This window comes from Leptidea sinapis, chromosome 14, assembly GCF_905404315.1.
Source record: "Leptidea sinapis chromosome 14, ilLepSina1.1, whole genome shotgun sequence".
Taxonomy (NCBI): Eukaryota; Metazoa; Arthropoda; class Insecta; order Lepidoptera; family Pieridae; genus Leptidea; species Leptidea sinapis.
Window position 1 is genome coordinate 9462899 of NC_066278.1, and position 25212 is coordinate 9488110.

Sequence of the window (25212 nt, forward strand, 5' to 3'; positions counted from 1 at the left end):
TGTTACTAAATCACTTTTATTTTATTATATACACTAGATATTTACAAATACTAACAACGAAGCTAATATGAGCCGAACGTGATGTCGTGGACAGCCGCAGAACCACCTTTGGGTAACGCGTACTCCTTCAGGAGCTCGTCTAACATGGAGTAGGGCTGGTTCTTTTGCTGGGGATACTGGTTCGCTGGGGGAAACTGCTGGGGTGCGGGAGAATAGTTCTGGTTGAAGTCCACCTGAAAAAAATTACAAAAATTTACAACAGGTATTCAAATATTTTACCACAATACTTAAATTGCTGTTTTTATTTGATTTTACTTCGGTTATTGGCATTTGAAAGGTAGTAAGTAGTACCTACTAGTTGAGGGTGAGCGCGCTAGCGCAAGAAGGGGGCACAATAGATCCTAGGATTTAAGTGCATTGAAATCGCCAAATCATAATAATAATAAGTAGTACCTACGATTAATGAACGATTTGTGATATTTGGTACGGTAAGCTTATGGGTTCGCGTCACGATTGATCCCGATGTATTACGCTTGCGCCAGACTAGCGACGTTAATACCACAGTCTAATACATTGTAGATTGTATCATATGTGTGTTTGAAGTTTTGGATAGATCGACTTGTGTTTTCGCTACATTATAGCTAGGTTATAGCGATAAATATATAATAATATCAAATCATTAACAAGTGCTGACTTTGAAAACATTGTATCTAAACTAATATTGTAACGAGGAAACATTTGTGTTTTTGTATGTATGTTTGTAAAGTTTTCACACAAAAACTACTGGAACGATTTTCAAAAATTCCTTCACCATTAGAAAGATGCATCTTCAGTGAGTGACATACGATATATTTCTGTGTTTTTTTTTTAATAGGGATCTCTAATAAAAATTGTATAATTGAATCCAATATGTGTACCCAACACTGTGGATGTCTTCTGCGCTAGCTAAGGGATACAGGAATTTAAATGATTGTAGCCCTCACCTCGGTGTGTCGTGGTGCGAACTGTTGAGGCTGTGGAGCCGGTCTGAAGTCTTGCTTGGGTCTGTACTGTTGTTGCCTTGGTTGAGGCTCGCTGTTTAAGAAGTTGTTATTATCGTTGTCTACCGGCACTGGAGCAGCTCCAGCGAAAAATGCGGGCTGGTAGGAAATAAGAGTATTATTAATTTTAATTTATGAAAATAAGGGACGAGACGAGCAGGACGTGCAGCTGTTGGTAATTGATTCGCCCAGCCCATTAGAATGCAGTGCCGCTCAGGATTACTGAAAATTGTGAGCGTTCCTACAACTGCGCTCACCTTGAGATATAAGTCGTCAAGTCTCATCTGACCAGTAATTTCATTAGCTACGGTGCCCTTCAGACCAAAACACAGTAATGCTTACACATTAATGCTTCCCGGTAGAAATAGGCACCGTTGTGGTACACATGATCTAGCCGGCATCCAGCGCAAAGGAGCCTCCCACTGGATTATTTTTAATGTCAGTTTTAATTACTGATATTTTGTTTTGGAAAATAAAAGTTTTTTGTTTCTGGTCAAAGTCTTAATGCAAGTATTTTATATGATATATTTTTAATTTTCACGAGTTACTCGAAGACGGTTCAACGTATTGTACAGGAAATAGTTCTGAATTTTATGTTGAAGTTGTTATATGTAGTAAATAAATATTATATTATTAATCAGAAATTTGTACAGATTAAAAATTACTCGGTATATACCAAATACAGTATTTTTAACATACAAATACATAATGATATCAACTTCCAAAAAAAAAAACTTTTTATGTTATAATTATTTGACTAGATTTTCGTATCGGTTTACATTCTCCTTTAAAAGATTTTGGTTAATGTTAAAAAATGGGAAAAGTAGTATGAATTTTAATTACTTTAAAAGTTCAAAACAGATTACTTTGAAACTATGTAATTCAGAATGAAAGTTGAATAATATTTATCTAAGTAATAAAAATGGAACAAAAATCAACAAAATCTCAGTTAATTAAGGAAAGTTTATAAAAAGTAATAAATTACCTTCGGTGGCACTGGGGCAGACGACGTTTTATACGAAGCCTGTTGCGGCGCGGGCCTGTACTGTTGCTGTTGCGGCGCGGGCCTGTACTCTTGCTGTTGCGGGGCGGGCCTGTATTGCTGAGGTGGGGGGGAGGGCGCGCGGTAGGCTGCTTGGGGGGGCCGGCGGGGTGCAGGGCGCGGGGCGGGCTCCTCGTAGTCGTAGTCTATGGACTGTTGCTGAAATACAAAATGTCACATTTTTACATTCCCATTACAATGCAGTGCCACTCAAGATTCTTGCAAACACAAAAATTCTGAGCGGCACTACAATTGCGCTCGTCACCTTGAGACATAAGATATTAAGTCTCATTTGCCCAGTTATTTCACTAGTTGCGGCGCCCTTCAGACCAAAACACAGTAATGTTTACACATTACTGCTTCTCGGCAGAAATATGCGCCGTTGTGGTATACCCATAATTTAACCGGCTTCCTGTGCAAAGGAGCCTCCCACTGGTATAATAGAAACTGAAGCCATTTGCTTAAGTTTCCGGAAGCTAATGTCTTCAGTTTCTACCGTGTTGTTGTCATTCGCAAATAAATCTAACTACCCTCCTTCTCAGTCTGAGATCTATAGAGCGTACTTAGAATTTGCTTAGACTTTACTTACGTAAAACTTAGCTGAGTGTGATAAATCACGAATTTGAATTTCATTAGGCTGTCATAGCTTAAGGTCGGCTATCAAATGACTATAAAAACGAAATCAACGATTATGCTAAGCTTAAGCTCAGTGTAGTTTAACGTAAGTAAAGTCGGTTAGCCGTCTTGAGAATCGTCACTACTATCGGTATCATTTTCAAACGCAACTCGATCACGTGTTTACACACACTTTATTGATATTTATATTGGTAATTATTTATTATGTTATTATTTTAATTACTTTTCCTCACAATTCTCAGTATTGAGAATATGCTTATGTTTAAAAAGTTTTAATCAATTATTGGAATTAATCAATTAAGAATTTTTCATTTTCAGTTTTCAACCATTGTATACTAGACAAAACAAAATAAGGGCCACCACGTTTTTACAGTATTCTCATGAATTCTTGAGGTTTAAAGGTTGATCAATGTTTCAGTTGAATAAATTGATTGATTTTTATTGTAGACAGCATAAAATAATGAAGCATTCCATTAAAAAAAGAAATTTGCTCCACTTTTTCTAAAAATTGACATTTTTGCAAAAATAATTAGTGAGGAAAAAAATTCTGAAAAAAAAAAAAAAAACATAAAATGTTTCTTGATTTATGACTTTCCTCAATATCTAGTATGCCGTCCTCGATTACTAATGCACTCTTGAAGCCTAGAAGGTACATTTTCCACCAGGTGAACCACTGTTTCTTGAGGAATTTGTTCCCAGCTTGATTTCAGAACGTTTATTAGCTGTCTTTCATTGTGCACGGGTTGGTTTGTGCTTCGAACACTGCATTTCAGTAAATCCCACATGTGTTTAATGGGATTTAGATCCAGACTGTTTGCAGGCCAGGCCAACACCTGTATACCAGCCTCCTCTAGGGCTTCTCTGGTGGCCCTAGCTGTATGAGCGCGAGCATTATCGTGCATCAGATGGAATCTTGCACCGATTCTATGTGCATATGAGACCACATGGGGTCTTATGACCTCCTCGATGTAACGATGAGCTGTTATTGTGCCTTCGTTTAGAATTACCAGCTCGGTTTTGCCTGACATAGAGATTCCACCCCATACAATAACATTGGGGCCCCCAAATCTGTCACTTTCATGGATGCAAGCATCCGAAAATCGCTCACCTTCACGACTCCAGACCCTAATGCGACGGTCATCACTTAAAAATTTAACTTTGCACTCATCCGTAAACAATACAGTCCTCCAATCATGCATATCCCACGCCAGATGCTGCCTTGCGAATGATAATCGGTTTGCACGATGAGCACTTGTTAATGGTATCCGCACTACACGTCTCCTGGAGAACTGCTGGTCTTCGTGTAAACGATTTCTAATAGTTTGATCACTAACACGTGTACCGGTCGCCTGCTGCAAACGGTTTTGTAACGAACAGGCTGTTATACAGCGTTCTCTACGCGCAGTCAAGCGCACGTAGCGGTCCTCCTGTGCTGTAGTTGCTCGAACTCTGCCAGATCCCCGTCTCCTGGTTAGTCTCCCAGTCTCTTGAAAACGATTCCAAGCATTCTGGATCGCTCGCCGGGAAAAACCCAGCTGCAACGCCACAGAACGCTGCGAATGGCCTTCTTGAAGCAATGTTACGGCCCTAGTTACGGTTGGCAAGTCCATATGACTTCGAATTCTCGGCATAACTTTTTTAAAATCTTAATTCAGCCACTAGTCAAACGAAACTTACAGTGTTCCTGAGAGAATCGTCAATTTGACTGAGTTGAAATCCGTCTTAAAATCGGGTAAAATCAAGTGGTTGCAATAAATTATCTAAAACTACCCATTTTAAACAATTATGCGGGTGGAATGCTCAAAAAAAGTGTGTAAACAAATAAGGTAACACCACAATAAAGTATCAGCTACTTGAGAATGCATACAAAATAAATTATCGCTAGCGAGGCCAAAAAAATCAAGTGGCCCTTATTTTGTTTTGACTAGTATATATTATGTTTTTAATCAGTGGATAAATTGTATGTTTCATTTTCGTTGTAGTAATATTTATTATATATCTGACTAACCATTTAACCACATTATTGATTTCTTCATTTACAACTGAGTCGTATGGTTTATGGAGCATTTAACATGCATTTACTTTCTGTATGAAAATTTCCTTCATAAATTACTCGTACGTACTAAGGTGACTTTAAGAGTAAAAGTTTGGAACAATGGACAAGGTTACCTGCTGCTTGTTTGGCCGAAGTCCGTCCTCTCTGGTCGTCTCGTCAACCAGTGTTGGTGGCGCTACAGTAATTCCCTCACCAGCGGGCTGGAACCCGAACTTATTGGCGCCGTACTCGATCACTCTTAACTGAAAGGGTCACATTATGTTGGTTTCACAACTAGGATACTACAAGGTTATAAATGACAGTTACTTTCGGAAGATCTTACTTCATTACTACATATTACAAAATAAAGTCCCCCGCTTCGTCTGTTCGCGATAAACTCAAAAACTACGACACCAATTTTAATGTTGTTCACCAATCGTAGCGTATTTGTCGAGGATGGTTGTATTATTAAATTTGTTACGTTTTTGTTTACATTACCGATTTTTGTTTGAGGTGTCGGAAAAAAATATCTGGGAGTTTTCAACGAAAACGCTGTCTAAAACCTTTGAGGTATAACAAAATATATATAGTGGAATTGTGTTTCTTATATGTATTTCGCGATCACAGAATAGAAAGTTTCATGTCCGCGATGGCATAGACATATATCTCTTAAGAATAACATACTAAATCCATTTTAATACTTAAAAAATTGGCAGTTATAAAGCGGTAATATAAATGATGTTTACACAATACGATATTAATCCTTGTCATATTTTTAACTACATATAATAAAATCATTCAGAAATATGTTTTTGTTTCATTTTTACCGCATCAACTTTTATTTCACATTTCTGATGGCTTTAGACTACATTATTCCTGAAAACTTCCATAATTTTTTTCTGTTGACAAAAAAGCGACTGTCGGGTCCATAAACTTAGTATACAATGTTTTGTTCGGGTCAGCAATTTGATATATATTAAATAAAATATCTGTTTTTAAATCAAATCATGGTCATTATTATGTTGCATTCCCGCTTGTTATTCCCAAAATAAAATTTTAATTAATATGTGTGTGTATGCCATATCGTAATAAACGAAACATTGTGAACTTATTTCTTATAAAAAATCAATGCTTGTTACATATATAGAACTACAGGTTTTCGCGAAAGTTGTATTATTAAAGAAGATTTCTAATAAACTATTATATTATTTTAATAAGGTACAGCGCCAGGTTACATTACGTCGGGTGGCTGATAATGAATAATGAAATAACAGTTGTTCAATAATACTTCTGTCAGTTTTTTTTTTATTTTTATGGAAGAGGATACTTAACGAGCGTACAAGTCACCTGAAGTTAAGTGATCACCGCCGCCCACATGCTCTTGCAATACTAGGGAAATCACAACTTTAATTTTAAATAACAACTTTTTTTTTATATGTAAAATAAGGGACGAGACGAACAGTTCAGCTGATTGTAATCGATACGCCCTGCTCATTACAATGCAATGTCGCTCAGGATTCTTGAAAAATCGAAAAATTCTGAGCGTCACTACAATTGCGCTCGTCACCTTGAGACACAAGATGTTAAGTCTCATTTGCCCAGTAATTTCACTAGCTACGGCGCCCTTCAGACCGAAACATAATAAATTTTACACATTATTGCTTTACAGCAGAAATAGGTGCCGTTGTGGTACCCATAATCTAGCCGGCATCCTGTGCATATCCCACTGGTAAATACTAAATATTAAAGTTTAAGGTAAATACAAAAAAATCTGTTTCATGCTATGAAATGTCTCACTTTCTTCGGATTTAAGTAATTATAATTTATTGGTGTTATTGTTACCTTCCCTGTGTCATCTTTGTAGCCATATTTGCCCTTGACTTCACCGGTGGGGGACTTGGTCTCGATCTTAAAGGAGCCGTCTCCGGACTCATACCCGTATGTGTAGGACCCGTCCTCATTGTGTCTGAAATATGTTCAATATTTCATGGCAGTTGGCAGTTTAAAACATAAATAAACACTAATACTTAAAAAAGAAACCTTGTTTTGTTGGCAATCGTTGTTTTGCCATATAAATTGTATTGATCTTGTGCTTGCTAGTTGATAAGAGATGGCGCTAGTTGTATTCATTAGTAACAATCACACTTCATTTATATTTTGTATAATTCACACTATAGTTTTAAATATTATAGCCTATATGTTATTCTAAATCTATTCAGTAGATTTTGCGTTAAAGAAGATCAAACATACATCCAGACATACAAACTTTCACATTTATAATATTAGTAGGATTATTATATTTCAATATTTATAGATTTTAGTTTTTAAATTGTTAAAATTACTGTATTAAAAACGTAGTAAGAATTATTAATGCTGTGGTAGCTTATAAGTGAATTAACTCTTATCCATATTATTACTATATTTTAAGTTTAAGCATGAAAAGAGAGTAATTTCAATTTCATATTGGTCCCAGATTACATTGATATTTAGATCATTTACTTAAACTGTCTTTACCTTCATTTGTGTCTGACGTAAGTTCACAAGTTATTACAAATTAATTTTTAAATCAATTTGAAATAAAACACACACGAAAATGACAATCAGAGGATGATGAGGACAGCACTCCAACAGTTCAGAATTACCTGAACATCACTCAACATTACACAGAGATTTTTAGTGCTATCAAAAGTGTGGATCTCTGACCAAGAAACTAGTTAAAACTGTATCTTCGGGGTCAGTAATTCCTCAACAAATGATAATGAAAAATGAGAAATACATAAAAATGAAACGTGTGTGAGGTTAATTCTTAGTAAGTAGGTTACACGAGCTTTCAAGCAACTACCGCACCCGAGTGAGAGACACATTCTAGTAGTCCTAGTGGATCCTGATAACAGTAACTGCACCATCGCACACAAACCGATATCAACACATACTCCAGTCAGTCATAGTAGCAGTCGACAAAAATCAGCTTTGGGCAAAATCGCATACAGACATAAGCGCAACAGCTACATATTTATACCGTTTTGTGCTTGTTATGACGTACCTGTTAATCTGTTTGAGTATAGCCACTGGGGGCGCCGGAGTTTCCTTCGGTTCCGAGGCGATGTAGCGAGGCGCGCGCTCCTCCGAGTATTGCGCATGCGCGCACGCGACTATCGCCAATATGGTCTGAAATATACAAGGTCATTCTTTAATACTATTATAATATACAAATTATTTTATATAAATTTCAAAGGTGAAAGAGTTCAACCCCATCTATAAGACTCATAAGACCTTAAAAAAATGCAGTTTTTCATTTCTCATCAGCTGATTCCTAATTTTTCTAAGTTTATAAAGCCGGTTTACGGACGATAATTTTACGTAATAAAATTAAGTCATGATCTTTTTATATGAGTCATAATATTTTTTTAGTCAAACACGTAATATTACATATTATTACTGCACTCGCCGACCGATGCTACTTTTTATAATAATCAAAGAACAAGATGCGTCGTAAGCCGAACGCTTAGGCCGATCGTGTCTCTTGTTCGTCGCTTTTTTGGAACAAGCGATAGAGAAGCACGCTCGGCTCAGGCGCAACCTGACACTGACCGCCTGACTGACGGATGACCGCGTGCGGAGCTCGTCCGCATGCGTTTACTCCGAAGTCCGAACGCTTCTGCACACACACAAGGCAATGTTCCAACTTCCACCTGCATCCAATCCGCGTTCCGCGCGCGTGCATCACTCTTGATTGGATACACATGTAGGTATAAAATAATAGGATGCGGGCATGCTATGGTAACTTAGAACATTAATATGTCACTGAAACTAACGCCATCTGTATGCCGATATTGAAACGGAGATATTGAAACTGACAGTTCTAATTTCATTTATTGCAAATGGCGTCTGCACGAGTACAGCTTACAATATGCTTTTCGCATTTCGAAACAATTATACTCCTTATTACGTGTATTAACTCACAGAGTACTTTAGATATACTTAATTAACTGTTTTTTTAGTTGAAGTAAATAATACAACGAAATAGTAAATAGAAAAAAAATACAATAAAGTATTTAGATACATACACTTACACACAGATTCGTGTAGTACTGTAATACACAGTACACACATATAGAAAAAGTTGCAGTATCCGGTGTCCAGATGGCGCGAACGGGTAAGAAAATTTAAAGTACCGAGTTGCCTATCTATGTCAGTATATTATTACTCTTATCTATGTATGTGGGTGGTCCGCACGTGGATGAAATTCCGCGTGACAGGAAAACCGCCCTAAGACGTTATCACCACAAAAGGTTCGTCAAGAAATCATTGAATTACTTTATTTATAACTTTTAATTTCCCGACTTTGTTAAAGTAGCAATAATTGAGTTGAATCGCCAATAGTAGGTAATAATATTTATTCACAAAAGTCGAAGAAACCTATTAGCCTTAAACCTATTTACCTAGAATACCTACTTAGTGTAGGTATTGCTTTAGAGTTACTAGTTATGAAAACTTTTGTATAACAACGACAGTACACTGCGTATGACCTTGGTTAACAGAATGGATACCTTGTTCGTGCTCGAGTATAATCAGAAACAACTCTTTGCCACGTGCCATTACTTTATGGTCCAAACTTAATATATTATACTTTAGTATTTTCTTTGATACGTTTAAATAAAACACTTGTTAAAGGATTAAAACGAGTGTAATTGTAACTGTGTTTTTACATTAGATTTTGCGTAAAATTTATATTTTTATTATTACTTAAGTTAATTAACCTGACGTTTGACTTCGGTTGAAATAAGTCAAGATAGTATTTGACATAGATGTCGTTATGACGTTTGCAACAAATAGCGCTAAACTGAAGTATATATTATGAATAATATATATATAAAAATGAATTGCTGTTCGTTAGTCTCGCTAAAACTCGAGAACGGCTGGACCGATTTGGCTAATTTTGGTCTTGAATTATTTGTGGAAGTACAGGAAGGGTTTAAAAGGTGAATAAATAAGAAAATGCTCGGAATTAAATAAAAACAACAAATTTGTTTTTCCTTTGATGCGTACCCCGTCGAATTAATTGACGCAACGGTTTGACAGTTATGCTGTGAAACAATTTTATTACAACAACAGGGTGTATTTTTACGAAGCAATTCTTGATTTTATGATATATTATTGACAAATTCATATAAAAACATTATTTTATTTATTATATACAGAACAACGTATGTCGGGTCAGCTAGTAACAAATAATATATTTCATTTATGCAGCTTATTATTCTATGTGATATACCTCACTTCTAGGATTAAGTAACCCAAATGATAATATTATTCACTAAAATAGTTAGTTATTTAGTTCAGTTTTACGCAAAGCCTAGCCATTTTCAATATCTACGTATCAAACAAAATGGAATATATAGATTGTAGTGAAGAAATTAATTTTGTAATCAAATTGTCTTTGGTAACATGCTACGTTTTTAGACATATTTATGACCTCCCATTATCATTAGATTACAATGTGTCTTTATACATATATTAACAATCTAAATTGTTAAATATATAGTTCTCACAATTAAAAATAATTGATTTTGTAAGGTAGAACAGAATCATGCGATTCAAAATGTCTTCACATTTTTCCAATGGTATCTTAAGCATATGGTAAAGTGATACAAACCGGTAAAATGTGCTCGTCTCCTTAAGACGTAACATGGAATAATATCACATTAGGCGTGTAACGCATCAAGCCTTATAAAACTTGTACTGTGTCTGTTTGGAGCAGAAACTAATATGGTGGCAGTATTACCCCAGAAGACTACTATTCATAGAGTGAGTTCTACTGCTAATTAAGATTCCATTTCAAATAGATTATATCCTGTTAAAATATTTTGATATATATGCCCGAGCGAAATTTCATCGACATTAAACATAATCCGCTGTAAGTCCATGACTTGTGCTACCAGCTATTTTAACATTACAATGTAAACTACTTTAGTTACGCCCTCGTGGTTAAACGTGTCACATTTAGTTCACGGTACGAAACTACAATTCATTGTATCTTTGTCTATGGTTGTCTTCGAAAAATACCTCAAAATATTCCAGTCATTTTAGAATTTTTTTGTTAATTCTCTAGGTTAAGATTTATTATGTTGAAAATGTATTTTCTCTACAAATATCATTTGATTTCATCTCATAAATTCATGTCACTATATGCAGAAAGAATAAGGCGAAAGTAGTAAGTATGATTACAAAATAAAGATTACTATTAAAAGATAACCATTATTTTATGAGCCAGACTGATATCATTGACTTTTCTGATAAATCATTATAACCAAAACCGTTCTATATCTATACATACACAAATGACGTTGTATAAAAACCTGAAATATTACTTTACATTGCCGCACTTACTCGAGATGCTTAAAATATTCTTGGTCAATAAGCAGTAATGTAAAACATTTATTCGGTTCAGGTTTGATTCAGATAGTGACAGTTGAAACACCACTAAGGAGAAAAGTGTGCTTACATTGGCTTTAAGCACAATTTTGCCATTCCGCTATCAGACTGCGAGTGGTATGTCCTAATATGTGTATAGAATGTCATTGGTCGTAAATGTAAAGTAATAATAATGAAATGACATGACATGGCGTTACACAATGTAATGAAACCATACGGGGAAGTGGGTGTTACAAACTCTACATATGCTCGAATAAAAGCAAAAGGCAAGAATGCGGAAATATTCACCCGTAGAGAACAAATCAGGTTTATTTTGTCTTGAGTGATCGAGGAAAGGGCGTTTGCAGCGCAGAGGTGGGTGGTAGTAGAGGCCACTGGCCGGTTTGTCAACCACTCACCTGCAGAACTTAATGCACATTGTGCTTGCCTTGTTATCCAGCTGACACGGTAGGCGGAAATAAATACAGATTAGTTGATAGGATGTGTTAAAAATCATAAAAACAGTAAGGTTTATATTTGCACTAAAAAGATTGTATGACTATGCTGGACTGTCAGTGTCTAATAAAATGATAACAGTTACTGAGGAAATTTATGTTCAAGCAAATTTCGACCGACTCCTTTGCACACCATTTCTGCTGTGAAGCAGTAATGTGTACCCATTAATGTGTTTCGGTCTGAAAGGCGCCTTAGCTAGAAAATTACTGGGCAAATGAGATCTAACATCTTTAGTCTCAAGGTGACGAGCGCAATTGCATTGCCACTCAGAATTTGCATTTTTTTCAAGAATCCTGAGCGGCACTGCTTTGTAATGGGCAGGGCGAACTGAACGTCCTGATCGTCTCGTCCCTTATTTTCATAAAAAAAAAGAAAATGTCACGTTTCATTTTTGTCAATAGTACTTTCATAAAAAGGATATTAGCTCCCGTGACACCTCTAGCAAGAGACTGTTTGTGGCACTGCTCCTGAGATCTTAGTTGATTTTTATTTTTATTGATATCCTAACTACGCCTCCTCAGCGAGGTATTAGGTACGGTTTACATAATGATGAGATTCGTGCGCCCGTTCTTCTCAGGTCTGAGGCATATACTATTTCTATTGGGTGGTAGTTTTTGATGTTCAATAAGTGATGTTTAATCGTATTTTGATTCTAAGAAAACAGGATATTTATATCATTTGAGAAAAGATGGAATTGAAGCCTGCCTTTTTGAGGGGTTTTCAATGCCACAATTTCCTAGAAGTATCATTTTATTAGATTCTGGCAGTTCACTAATTATTATTGTCATACAATCTTTTTCGTGCACTGTCTAGCGGCTATCTAATTACGCACTCTGTAAAAATTTTAGAGGTCCTACTATTTTTATTTTATCATCATCATCAGCTGGAACACGTCCACTGCTGGACAAAGGCCTCCCTTAAAGATTTCCGTGACGATCGGTCCTGCGCTGCCCTCATCCAAAGTATTTCGGCGATCTTGACCAGATCGTCGGTCCATCTTGTGGGGGGCCTACCAACACTGCGTCTTCCGGTACGTGGTCGTCATTCAAGGACTTTACTGCCCCAACGGCCATCTGTCTGTCGAACTATGTGCCCTGCCCACTGCCACTTCAGTTTCGCAATCATTTGAGCTATTTCTATTTTTATTTATTTTTAACTAATAAAATTCCTGGTCTTATGGGACTTTAATATCTTTTTTTTATGGAAAAGGAGGACAAACCAGCGTACGGGTCAGCTGGTGTTAAGTGATCACCACCACCCACATTCTACCGTAAGGTACCCATGTCGTATCGTCCCGGAAACACCGCACAAGGAAGCTCATTCCACAGCTTTGTAGTACGTGGAAGAAAGCCCTTGAAAAGCGCACAGCGGAGGACCGCGGGTGGTGGGGATGATATCCTAACTTGTGACGTGTCGTGCGAAGGTGGAATTCGGCGGCAGGAATCAGGTGAAACTCTTCGGAACACTCCCCGTGTTAAATGCGGCAGAAGACGCACAATGAAGCGACGCACTTTACGCAACGCTAAGTGATCCAGCCGTTCACACAGCACTGAGTCCCCGACGAGCTGCTCTGCGTTGCACGCGGTCAAAATGATCGAGTTGATGCTGGGTATCAGCTCGATCCATTTGACCGTGCGCCAGACCAGAGATGACAGCAATACTCCATATGCGGCCGCACCTGCGCTTTGTAGAGCGCTAGAATGTGGGCCGGCTTGAAGTATTGCTATGCTCTATTTATGACGCCCAGCTTCTTCGAAACCAATTTGGCTTTGCCCTCCAGATGAATTGACAATCGCTCGCAAACATATGAGACAGTGAAAGTTAGCGAGCGTCAGTCACCGAGAACTGATTGTTGACCTTCGATAGTTAAACTGGTTACACACAGCCTTTTAATATCCGAGTGACTGACGAATAATACGCCCAATGCAACCTTATGTTCCGGATACATTTGCAGGTACATTCTAATTTAAGATAAGCTCTCTTAGGCTGAGATTTATAGAGAGACTTATGCAAAATGATAAAACCGTAGACTTAGTAGACTACCGTAATAGACAAACACTCTCCTCATTACGACGAGACTAAACTTAAACCCCCCCTTATTCATAATGGTTTTTTTCTCATTCTGACTTAGGTCAATAGAAGAAGACAGTGAAAATTACCAATGCTTTAAGTTAGCAGACTATTATGAATAAGGGGGTAAATGTTCATGTGTGCTAGTTTTACAGATGTGTTTGTGAGTTAGTGAAGTGTGTAGTATTTTGCTTTGATGTATCACTATGACAAATATTGATAAACGGCGTCATATCACGTATACAATATTTTATTTTCTAACACATATTGTTTTTTAATAAATATATACATATAATCTTTAGAAAATGAGTGTTTGTAAAATGTATTAATATAATATATAAAAATATTTCAATGAATAATCATTCATCAGGTCTACGAAAATACGCGCCACGAAAGCAGAATAGAAGAATCAGTTTTTATCTGTAAATGTTTCTTTTTTTTAATTGTTGTTTGTGTATAATATCACAATCTAATGCAGAACACGATGCCATTATATTTTTTAATTAATATCCGTTAAAACATAGAACAATTACGATAAAAACACTGAAATTAAAATGCGGTTCAATTTGACAGGAGACCAATGGTCACTAAATTGTTTCAAAATGGATTCACGGTCTATCTATTCCGTCTCTTTCTTACACATAGGTTTTGTGTAAAGATAGTTATCTCACTCACATACAGGGTTCATCTATGACGCTTGTATACTAAGTTTATGGACCTTGACGATGCAAAAGCATTGGGCTGTCTTGGGCTCAGCATAATTGGACGTAGTTCCTGAAAACGATCCAAGCCACAAACATCACATTTTAAGGAATTCATGTTTAAAGTTTAATAAATATTGTTGTATTGCATACTTGTGGGTTGGGCTACTAAGTCATACTGTCATTTAAAGAGTGACAGTAATGCTGCCATGTTTTTTCAGTCCGTTAATATGAATCACGTGACCAGTTTTGTGTTCTTAACTCAATTTCGACATGATTGTGGTTTGGAACGTTTTTCTGGACTTCCAATTTCAGCTGTCAAATAGTCAAAAGAAACTACAGATTAAGGTAAGGTTACACTCTACCAAATTTTACTTAAGTAATGTCTAAGCAAAGTCTAGCCTTAGCCTACCGCGCTAATTAAACTTAAACTACTGATAGAAGCAAGAATAAAATTGCAACAGTACTTTAGAAACACGAAAGCTAATTATGTTTAGTAGTGTAGAACTTGAGAACTATAACATGTTACAATGTATGTAATGTAGGTTAGTTTTTGCATCATCGCTGTTGCAAATGTACAAAAAATATATTACAAAATGCTGCGAATAATAAAAATCGATAGATTTTAATTATTATTTATATCTTCATACTCAGACAATTTATGTCTAAATAGACTGTGACAGCTGTTGAACACGTCGAAAGAAATAGCGACGAACTATTTACCTCTATTTCCAGCAACTCACGCACACTATGCTGTCTGTCGAACTATGTGCCCTGCCCACTGCCACTTCAGTTTCGCAATCATTTGAGCTATTTCTATTTTTATTTATTTTTAACTAATAAAATTCCTGGTCTTATGGGACTTTAATATCTTTTTTTTATGGAAAAGGAGGACAAACCAGCGTACGGGTCAGCTGGTGTTAAGTGATCACCACCACCCACATTCTACCGTAAGGTACCCATGTCGTATCGTCCCGGAAACACCGCACAAGGAAGCTCATTCCACAGCTTTGTAGTACGTGGAAGAAAGCCCTTGAAAAGCGCACAGCGGAGGACCGCGGGTGGTGGGGATGATATCCTAACTTGTGACGTGTCGTGCGAAGGTGGAATTCGGCGGCAGGAATCAGGTGAAACTCTTCGGAACACTCCCCGTGTTAAATGCGGCAGAAGACGCACAATGAAGCGACGCACTTTACGCAACGCTAAGTGATCCAGCCGTTCACACAGCACTGAGTCCCCGACGAGCTGCTCTGCGTTGCACGCGGTCAAAATGATCGAGTTGATGCTGGGTATCAGCTCGATCCATTTGACCGTGCGCCAGACCAGAGATGACAGCAATACTCCATATGCGGCCGCACCTGCGCTTTGTAGAGCGCTAGAATGTGGGCCGGCTTGAAGTATTGCTATGCTCTATTTATGACGCCCAGCTTCTTCGAAACCAATTTGGCTTTGCCCTCCAGATGAATTGACAATCGCTCGCAAACATATGAGACAGTGAAAGTTAGCGAGCGTCAGTCACCGAGAACTGATTGTTGACCTTCGATAGTTAAACTGGTTACACACAGCCTTTTAATATCCGAGTGACTGACGAATAATACGCCCAATGCAACCTTATGTTCCGGATACATTTGCAGGTACATTCTAATTTAAGATAAGCTCTCTTAGGCTGAGATTTATAGAGAGACTTATGCAAAATGATAAAACCGTAGACTTAGTAGACTACCGTAATAGACAAACACTCTCCTCATTACGACGAGACTAAACTTAAACCCCCCCTTATTCATAATGGTTTTTTTCTCATTCTGACTTAGGTCAATAGAAGAAGACAGTGAAAATTACCAATGCTTTAAGTTAGCAGACTATTATGAATAAGGGGGTAAATGTTCATGTGTGCTAGTTTTACAGATGTGTTTGTGAGTTAGTGAAGTGTGTAGTATTTTGCTTTGATGTATCACTATGACAAATATTGATAAACGGCGTCATATCACGTATACAATATTTTATTTTCTAACACATATTGTTTTTTAATAAATATATACATATAATCTTTAGAAAATGAGTGTTTGTAAAATGTATTAATATAATATATAAAAATATTTCAATGAATAATCATTCATCAGGTCTACGAAAATACGCGCCACGAAAGCAGAATAGAAGAATCAGTTTTTATCTGTAAATGTTTCTTTTTTTTAATTGTTGTTTGTGTATAATATCACAATCTAATGCAGAACACGATGCCATTATATTTTTTAATTAATATCCGTTAAAACATAGAACAATTACGATAAAAACACTGAAATTAAAATGCGGTTCAATTTGACAGGAGACCAATGGTCACTAAATTGTTTCAAAATGGATTCACGGTCTATCTATTCCGTCTCTTTCTTACACATAGGTTTTGTGTAAAGATAGTTATCTCACTCACATACAGGGTTCATCTATGACGCTTGTATACTAAGTTTATGGACCTTGACGATGCAAAAGCATTGGGCTGTCTTGGGCTCAGCATAATTGGACGTAGTTCCTGAAAACGATCCAAGCCACAAACATCACATTTTAAGGAATTCATGTTTAAAGTTTAATAAATATTGTTGTATTGCATACTTGTGGGTTGGGCTACTAAGTCATACTGTCATTTAAAGAGTGACAGTAATGCTGCCATGTTTTTTCAGTCCGTTAATATGAATCACGTGACCAGTTTTGTGTTCTTAACTCAATTTCGACATGATTGTGGTTTGGAACGTTTTTCTGGACTTCCAATTTCAGCTGTCAAATAGTCAAAAGAAACTACAGATTAAGGTAAGGTTACACTCTACCAAATTTTACTTAAGTAATGTCTAAGCAAAGTCTAGCCTTAGCCTACCGCGCTAATTAAACTTAAACTACTGATAGAAGCAAGAATAAAATTGCAACAGTACTTTAGAAACACGAAAGCTAATTATGTTTAGTAGTGTAGAACTTGAGAACTATAACATGTTACAATGTATGTAATGTAAGTTAGTTTTTGCATCATCGCTGTTGCAAATGTACAAAAAATATATTACAAAATGCTGCGAATAATAAAAATCGATAGATTTTAATTATTATTTATATCTTCATACTCAGACAATTTATGTCTAAATAGACTGTGACAGCTGTTGAACACGTCGAAAGAAATAGCGACGAACTATTTACCTCTATTTCCAGCAACTCACGCACACTATTCTGTTATATATAAAGACTTAGATAATTTTATACGTCTAGATAAAGTCTCATGCTGTTAGGCAACGCATGAAAACAGGCCAGGTTTATTTCTTTAGTGTGCATGACAATTGACAAACTACGTCTTACACTCGCGATTTGTATGACACTTTGTGTTAGTGTACGTGAATTGCTCAAAATAGAGGTTAGTTCTTAAATCTATTTTTATCCAAGTTTTCACAGCTGTCATAGTCTATCTAGATGTGTTGTGCAATTGTTGTTGCAATGTGTGCATTATCGGGCTGTCAAGTAGTCTCTACGCCAGTATACCCTTAATCTATGTGTAATACTGCTGAATTTTATTGTCAAAATGTATAGGTGTTTCAATAGGTATATGTTAAAAAAAGCGGCCAAGTTCGAGTTGGACTCGCCCATGATGGGTTCCGTAGCAGCAAGTAACATAATATAAAAGTTATATAGAAAGGAAAATGATATTAAATAATTTAAATGGAAAAGTCAAAACATCTGCTCAAAATCATAAAGTGCAAATGAGCTCTCATCATTTATACGTATTAAAAAAAACTACTAACTAGATCTCGTTCAAACCAATTTTTGGTGGAAGTTTACATATTTTTTTTTGTTTTATCATTCTCTTATTTTAGAAGTTATAGGAGGGGGGACATATTTTTACCACTTTGGAAGTGTCTCTCGCGCAAACTATTTCAGAAAAAAATTAAATTAGAAAATTCTATATCATTTTTTTCTTGACCTATCCATAGTTAGACAGACGTATGGGTATACGTCCCACACGTATGGGTTTAATGAAAATAAATTTTTGAGTTTCAGTTCTAAGTATGGGGTAGGTACTAAGGACCCCCAAATTTTTTTTTATATATTTTTTGTATGAAAATAAAATGCGGTTCACAGAGTACATCTACTTACCAAGTTACAACAGTATAGTTCTTATAGTTTTGGAAAAAAGTGGCTATGACATACACGGACAGACAGACAGACATAACGAATCCATAAGGTTTCCGTATTATCCGTACGGCTAAAAGTATATTGCAAGTAGTTATATGAGGTCATAATACTCTAAGACTTACACAATGACCTTACAGCAATAGCTTGTTACTTATTCGTTCCGGCCTATTTCCCTAACGCACAAAATTTGCTCAATTCTAACATAATATACTTTCGATATTTAGAATCAAATAAATATGGTTTTGTATTCGACCGCGCGCCGTCATGCTTTCAATAATACATTTTGAGTGATATAATACCGAGTTTTGGCGATACTTGTTCTGTAGACTGACATTAACAGTCATAGCATCAAATTTCAACCACGGACTAGTAAAAAAGAAGGACTCCGCGCCGTGATATTAGCAAGTGAAGCACCTTTATGCTAGTGTGTGTGTGGTTACGGGGTATACCAGTTACACAATTTTTTCTCCCTTAAATAATCATATATTCACAAATAATAATAGTTAGGATATCATCCTCACCATCTGAATGTGTGGCGGTCCTCCACAGTGCGGTTTTCAAGGAGCTTGCTTCCACGTACTACAAAGCTGTGGAATGAGCTTCCTTGTGCGGTGTTTCCGGGATGATACGACATGGGTACCTTCAAAAAAAGCGCGTACACCTTCCTTAAAGGCCGGCATCGCTCCTGTGATTCCTCTGGTGTTGCAAGAGATTGTGGGCGGCGGTGATCACTTAACAACAGGTGACCCGTACGCTCGTTTGTCCTCCTATTCCATAAAAAAAAACTATAGTATTGTTTTTACACTTTTTCACAACGCACGACGGCATTTTAAAAATATTTTATTGCGACGCAAACGGATCTATCACAGACGATGGTAAATCTCATAATGGCGGCCGATCGTATCGGATTGTATTAGATAATTAGTGTAAGTGTATGCGTGGAGCTATGTATTTACACGTTTACCGGCTTGTTTTGGTGCCTCACTGTTATGTATGGTGACACGGGGTCCTTATTTTTTTACTTCCGCACTTTCCGTGCATTTCAACCTTAACATTTAATTTTATCAGAATTGGTTCTATACCTATGCATATATAGTACCTATGCACCGCAAGAAAACGTAATAAAAAATTATATATAAAAAAAATATTTGTAGAAAAAACAATATTGTAACAAAGACTGTATTAAATACAACCAATGAAAATATTATTATACCGCATAATTTAGTTAAATAACATGGAATGATAATACTAATAAATAATCATGAAATTATTGTTATACAATTAGAGATATTTTTTTAAAACATGTATATAAATTGAAATTATATATTGAAATTTATTTAACTCTCGTCCATTGGTTGATGTAAATAATATCGTTTAATTTATTAATACGTAATCTATTTTTGACAGCCAAGATGTTAAAGGTGAATGAATTCTCTCTGTTCGAAAAATATTGAAATGTCACGCAAATATATTGCAATTATAAGCCATTAATTAAATAGACCAAATGGCACGAGTTTCATTTTGCAAAACGTATAATTTGATTGAAAAATATCAACAAAAGTTTCCCAATTCGTTTGTAATGGACATCTGACTGCTTACTCAATGCAAATTTTTATATTTATCAGCAGAGACTCTCTAAGAAAAGAGCGATTCACTCGATTGTATGAAACGTGCAGTCATTGATAGATTGACGGATAAAGGCTATAATCTTGTAAAAAACGGAGATAGACGAAATCCACTACGTTTTAAGCAACTGTTCTTGATTATACTTCGACGCCTTTATTGTAATTACTATTTGTACTTATGTCAAATCTCACTGCACGTTTCATACTAAACTAAATTTCAATATGTTTTTATACAACATGATTCGTCTATATGTATGTATAGAACGTCATTGTCCTTAGGTATGTGATAAAACTTTATTGCAAATATTTTACTTATGATTATAAAAGGCATAAAAGGCATTTATTTTCTCTAACTTGATTCCTTTTTGATGTTATTTCTAATATACTAGATACTACTACCTCTTCGGAAACAAATAGCGCTCTGAGAGAGAAGAAGCGGCGCAAGAAACACTCGCATATTCTTTTTTTGCGCTCTTTTCACTGAAATATATATTGCTATTGCTATAATATAATTATAATCTAGTCCCAGGCTGTCTGATCACTTAGATAGCCATTTTTTAGTAAAACATTTAAATTTATTTATAGATAATTTCTGAATAGTGGCTGGGACTTTACTATAAAAGTGTATACATTTACCCTTAAAACTATTATGGTATGTATCTTATGATATAATTATTTATGTCAAGAAAGACATTTAAAAGTGATCGGAAAGTCACACCAGTGGGAGGCTCCTTTGCACAGGATGGCGGTTAGACTATGGGTACCACAACGGCGCCTATTTCGGCCGTGAAGCAATGTGTAAGCATTACTGGTTTCGGTCTGAAAGCTAGTGAAATTGCTGGGTAAATGAGACGTAACATCTTATGTCTCAAGGTCACGAGCGCAGTTGTAGTGCCGCTCAGAATTTTTGCGTTTTTAGTAATCCAGAGCGGCATTGCATTGTAATGGGCAGGGCATACCAATTACCATCGGCTGAACGTCCTGCTCGTCTCGTTCCTTATTTACGTAAAAAATACAAAAAAGAAATTACAACTAAGATTAAACCAACCAATGAACATTATAACATTGTCATAAGTGACACAGGCGCCAACTTTGTGCAAGCATTCTGCCCTCATTTTAAGACATAAATCCATTTAAGTTCGCTATAAAGACAAAACGTGTTTTAAATTGAACTGATAATTGTGAGCACTGAATACAGCATTTACTGGTTATTATATATTTTGTCACAACTCAAAGCGTAGTTGAATGAATTTGTCAGCAAATAATTGTTGCCTAACACAGTATACGATATTTTTGTGTGTCGTGTTAATAATATTTTTTTTAAAGTATACTTCCTTAATTCCTTATTATAACACTAGAAATAAGGGATTGCTTGTAACTAGTAGGCTTCATAAGATTCATAATAGCTTTAAGGGTAAATGTATACACTTTTATAATAAAGTCCCAGCCATTGTTCAGGCATTGTGTATAAATAAATTTAAATGTTTTATAAAAAAAATGGCTCTGGCGTGAATCCTATTACTCCACTGCTAAATATCTAAATGATCGGACAGCCTGGGACTAGATTGTGATTATTTTATAGCGATAGAAATGATTGTACGGTGTTGTATATTTGTATTTATTTATTGAAAAGAGCGCAAAAAAGAATGCTGGGAGAGTTTCTTGCGCCGCTTCTTCTCTCTCAGAGCGCCATTTGTTTCCGAAGCGGTAGTAGTATCTAGTAGTTATCAGAAATGACATCAAAAAGAATTCTAAAGGAATCAATTTTGAGAAAATAAATGCCTTTATGCCTTAAGCGTGTTATAAAAAAATTATGAGAGTGAAATTTTTGTTTGCGACATTCGTTACTTTTTTTTTGTGTGTCTTCGTCCATTATTAGGAAAGGCAAAGGGTTCGAGCCCGTACAGCCGTAATCTTTATTTAATAATTAATTGTCAAAGCTATCAGAATTTTTACAATATTGTTGTTGTGTAGGTATAAATAATTTTAGGGATTTTTGCTTTGTTAGCCCAAAGAAGTCTAACTTCTTGCGTGCATACATAAGTACACACATACTTTTTCTTTACAAATAAATATGTACCGACTTCAAACTTGCATATACAAACAATTAAGAGAAAAAAGTAAAAAATAAAGTTTCACTGCAATATTTTGAAGTTTGTGCTAAGTGTAACATAAAATTTACGACATACAAAATGTATTATCTATAGAAATAGATATCTCAATACGGAATATATGTGACTCAGGTAATAATTACCAGTTTCAAAATATTGTGGAGGAGAATTATTTATTTCATTTTAGTTAGGTAACATAATTGATTAAAATCAAGTCCACACATGTATGTATACATAGAAAAAGTGCCAGATAATTGCTTTGACTTCTCAAGTACTGCTTACTATCGATAAGAGAGTGAGTTCGTATTTTTACAATTATTTTTAGACTGACGACCCATATAGCTAAATGCAATCATTTATATGATGAATATGGATGTTTGTTTCCGAGTCATGGCTGTATATATGTATTTATATATGTTTAAGTAAGTATATTGTATTAAATATATCGTTGTCTTGTACCCATAGTACAGGCTATGCCTAGTTTGGGGCAAGATAATTTGTGTAAAATATGTCAATTTTGAAAGAAAAAATGAATACTTTCTTAAAAGTTTCTTGTGCTTTTCATCTCTCTGGGAGCGCTAATCGTTTCAGAAGTTAGCAGTTCTTTAATTAACAAAGAAATGTGTAAAGGAATCAATTTAACGAAAAAAGTGTTATAATTTGGCTTACATATGATATAATGTTGCCGATTTAAACAAGTTTTCAGTTTGACAAATAGAAAAAAAGGAATCAAAAACCTTCGACTACTCTAGGTACCTTTAAGAATAGTTTATTTTTTTATTAGTTTATTTCTCTTGGGGCAATTAAAGACAAAACGATAATTTTTCAATTGTTTTCAAAACGTTTTGTGATAAGTTTTTGAGGAAATATCATACTTATATCTTATGACTATCCCCCTTATTCATCATTATGAATTGGACCATTGTCCGCTAACTTTAAACAGCCGCTAAGGAGTGTTTTATCTCATTCTGACTTAGGTCAATAGAACAAGACAGAGTGAGAATTAGCAATGCTTTAAGTTAGCAGACTATTATGAATAAGGGGGTACATTTTTACAGAATTATGTTCAAAATTGTACGGTATTGTAAATTTTACCGAATTGTTTAAAAATTATGATATTTTGACTAATCATAGTTTTAATAATACCACAAATTGGGAATGGAGCGACTGCCTTCAGGCTATTAAATAATAAGTTTAATTGTACAATGTGACTTTGCAAACATATTTTTTGATGAAAAAAAAACCGCTGAGTTTTTTGCGCCCGTTCTTCTCAGGCCTGAGGCATTCATTTTAGAATGGGTGGTTGTTTTTTTTTGACTTTCAATAAGTGATGTCACATGCTATTTTGGATAAAAATATTTGAATTTGAATGCCTACCATGAAAAAGTAAGAGAAATATAAGTATACATAAAAGTAAGTATTGAATCATAGCCAGTATTTATCTGAATTATATTTAATTGTAAGAAATGATGTCACAATCTCGTCACAACACGATCAAACTCGAAATCCAAAATTACTTACCAAATTGGTAACAATATTTTACTCACTCCTTTTGGCAATTCAGTACTGTGAACTTACTGTGAATACGCTACTGCGTAAAGTAGCGCGGTATCTTTCGTTTGTTAAATGAATCATTACTCGTATTGTTTGAGTTAACGCTACTTGAAACTAAATTATGTATTATTACTAGCAGATGCCCGCGACTTCACCGCGTAGGTAAAGGCTTTTTTTTTAAATAAGCAAGTTTGGAATTGACGATTATCTGATGTCCTATTCCAGTTCCTGTACCCGCTTTCACTCCTTTTTCTAACATATTATATGAATCTTATTTCGAAGAAAAGGAAGGAAGAAAAGGAAGATTGGTATGGCAAACTAAACCAACTATTGGTAAAGTTCATCGATGCGATATTAATTTCAGTTTGTAACAAATCCCGCGGGAATCATGGATTTTTCAGGGATAGAATCTAGTCTTTGGTCTTTCTCAAGCTCTAGGCTAACGCTGAACCAAATTTCATCAAAATCGATGCAGTAGCTCCGGCGTGAAATGCGTAACAAATAAACTTACATATACATATTATATAATATTAGTGTGGAAAATATGATCGATTTCCGAATGACAGATCTATGTACTTGGATCTCTCTGCCACAGATTATATTTAAAATATCCGAACAACCGAGCCTTGCTCGGATTTTTAAGAATGTACAAACTTGAATTTAAAAAAAAAACTAATAGGACATCTGGATTCGAACCGGGTCTTCTGCTTTCCGGATCACCCAATGTCCCATCTGAACTACTATAGTCTTGTATATAGTGTCGAAATTTACCTTTGTATTCTAAAGTTATTGTAGCTGTTTCTCATTAAAACGGATAAAACTACATTTTTTTAAATGGAAACCTAGCTAGATCGATTTATCGCCCCCGAAACCCCCTATATACTAAATTTTATGAAAATCGTTGGAGCCGATTCCGAGATTCCAATTATATATATATACAAGAATTGCTCATTTAAAGATATAAGATACATACACAGATCACAAAACATAATATCACTTCACTAAGTCACGTCAAGATCACTGACACTATATCACTTAAGTAACTCACAGAAATCCTTTGCAAAAAATCAAGTGCGGTACCTTATACGTATTTAAGAATCAAATAAATGTTATAAAAAAAAAAGATTAATATTCACGAAAAAAAATATTTGAGAAAATTATAAAATTTATGTTTTGTATTAAATTTGTTACGTTAATGTCTTATCTATTGCAAAAGCTAATGTTAACTTTTGATTAATATAATATTTAATTATGATTAAACAGTAAATTATTTGATCAGTACATACCAGTCTTACGAACGGCGTCAT

General features: G+C 35.5%; 1 protein-coding gene across 1 annotated transcript; it reads right to left on the reverse strand.

Annotated features, from left to right (window-relative positions):
* LOC126968038 (uncharacterized) lies at window positions 1–25212 on the reverse strand. Its single transcript, XM_050812823.1, has 7 exons — window positions 25192–25212; window positions 7797–7921; window positions 6596–6719; window positions 4888–5016; window positions 2026–2241; window positions 984–1139; window positions 1–233 (listed from the first exon to the last, which is right to left on the reverse strand). The coding sequence occupies exons 1-7, from the start codon at window positions 25210–25212 to the stop codon at window positions 63–65; spliced, it is 942 nt and encodes a 313-aa protein (XP_050668780.1). The 3' UTR covers window positions 1–62.

What these genes read in the sequence shown, in the direction of transcription:
- LOC126968038 (XM_050812823.1), bottom strand. Translation starts at nt 25,212, where the DNA reads ATGACGCCGTTCGTAAGACTG. An exon ending in TTCGGCCAAACAAGCAGCAG is followed by an intron (nt 2,242 to 4,887) that starts GTAACCTTGTCC and finishes TTTGTATTTCAG; the next exon opens with CAACAGTCCATAGACTACGA. An exon ending in CTGCCCCAGTGCCACCGAAG is followed by an intron (nt 1,140 to 2,025) that starts GTAATTTATTAC and finishes ATTTCCTACCAG; the next exon opens with CCCGCATTTTTCGCTGGAGC.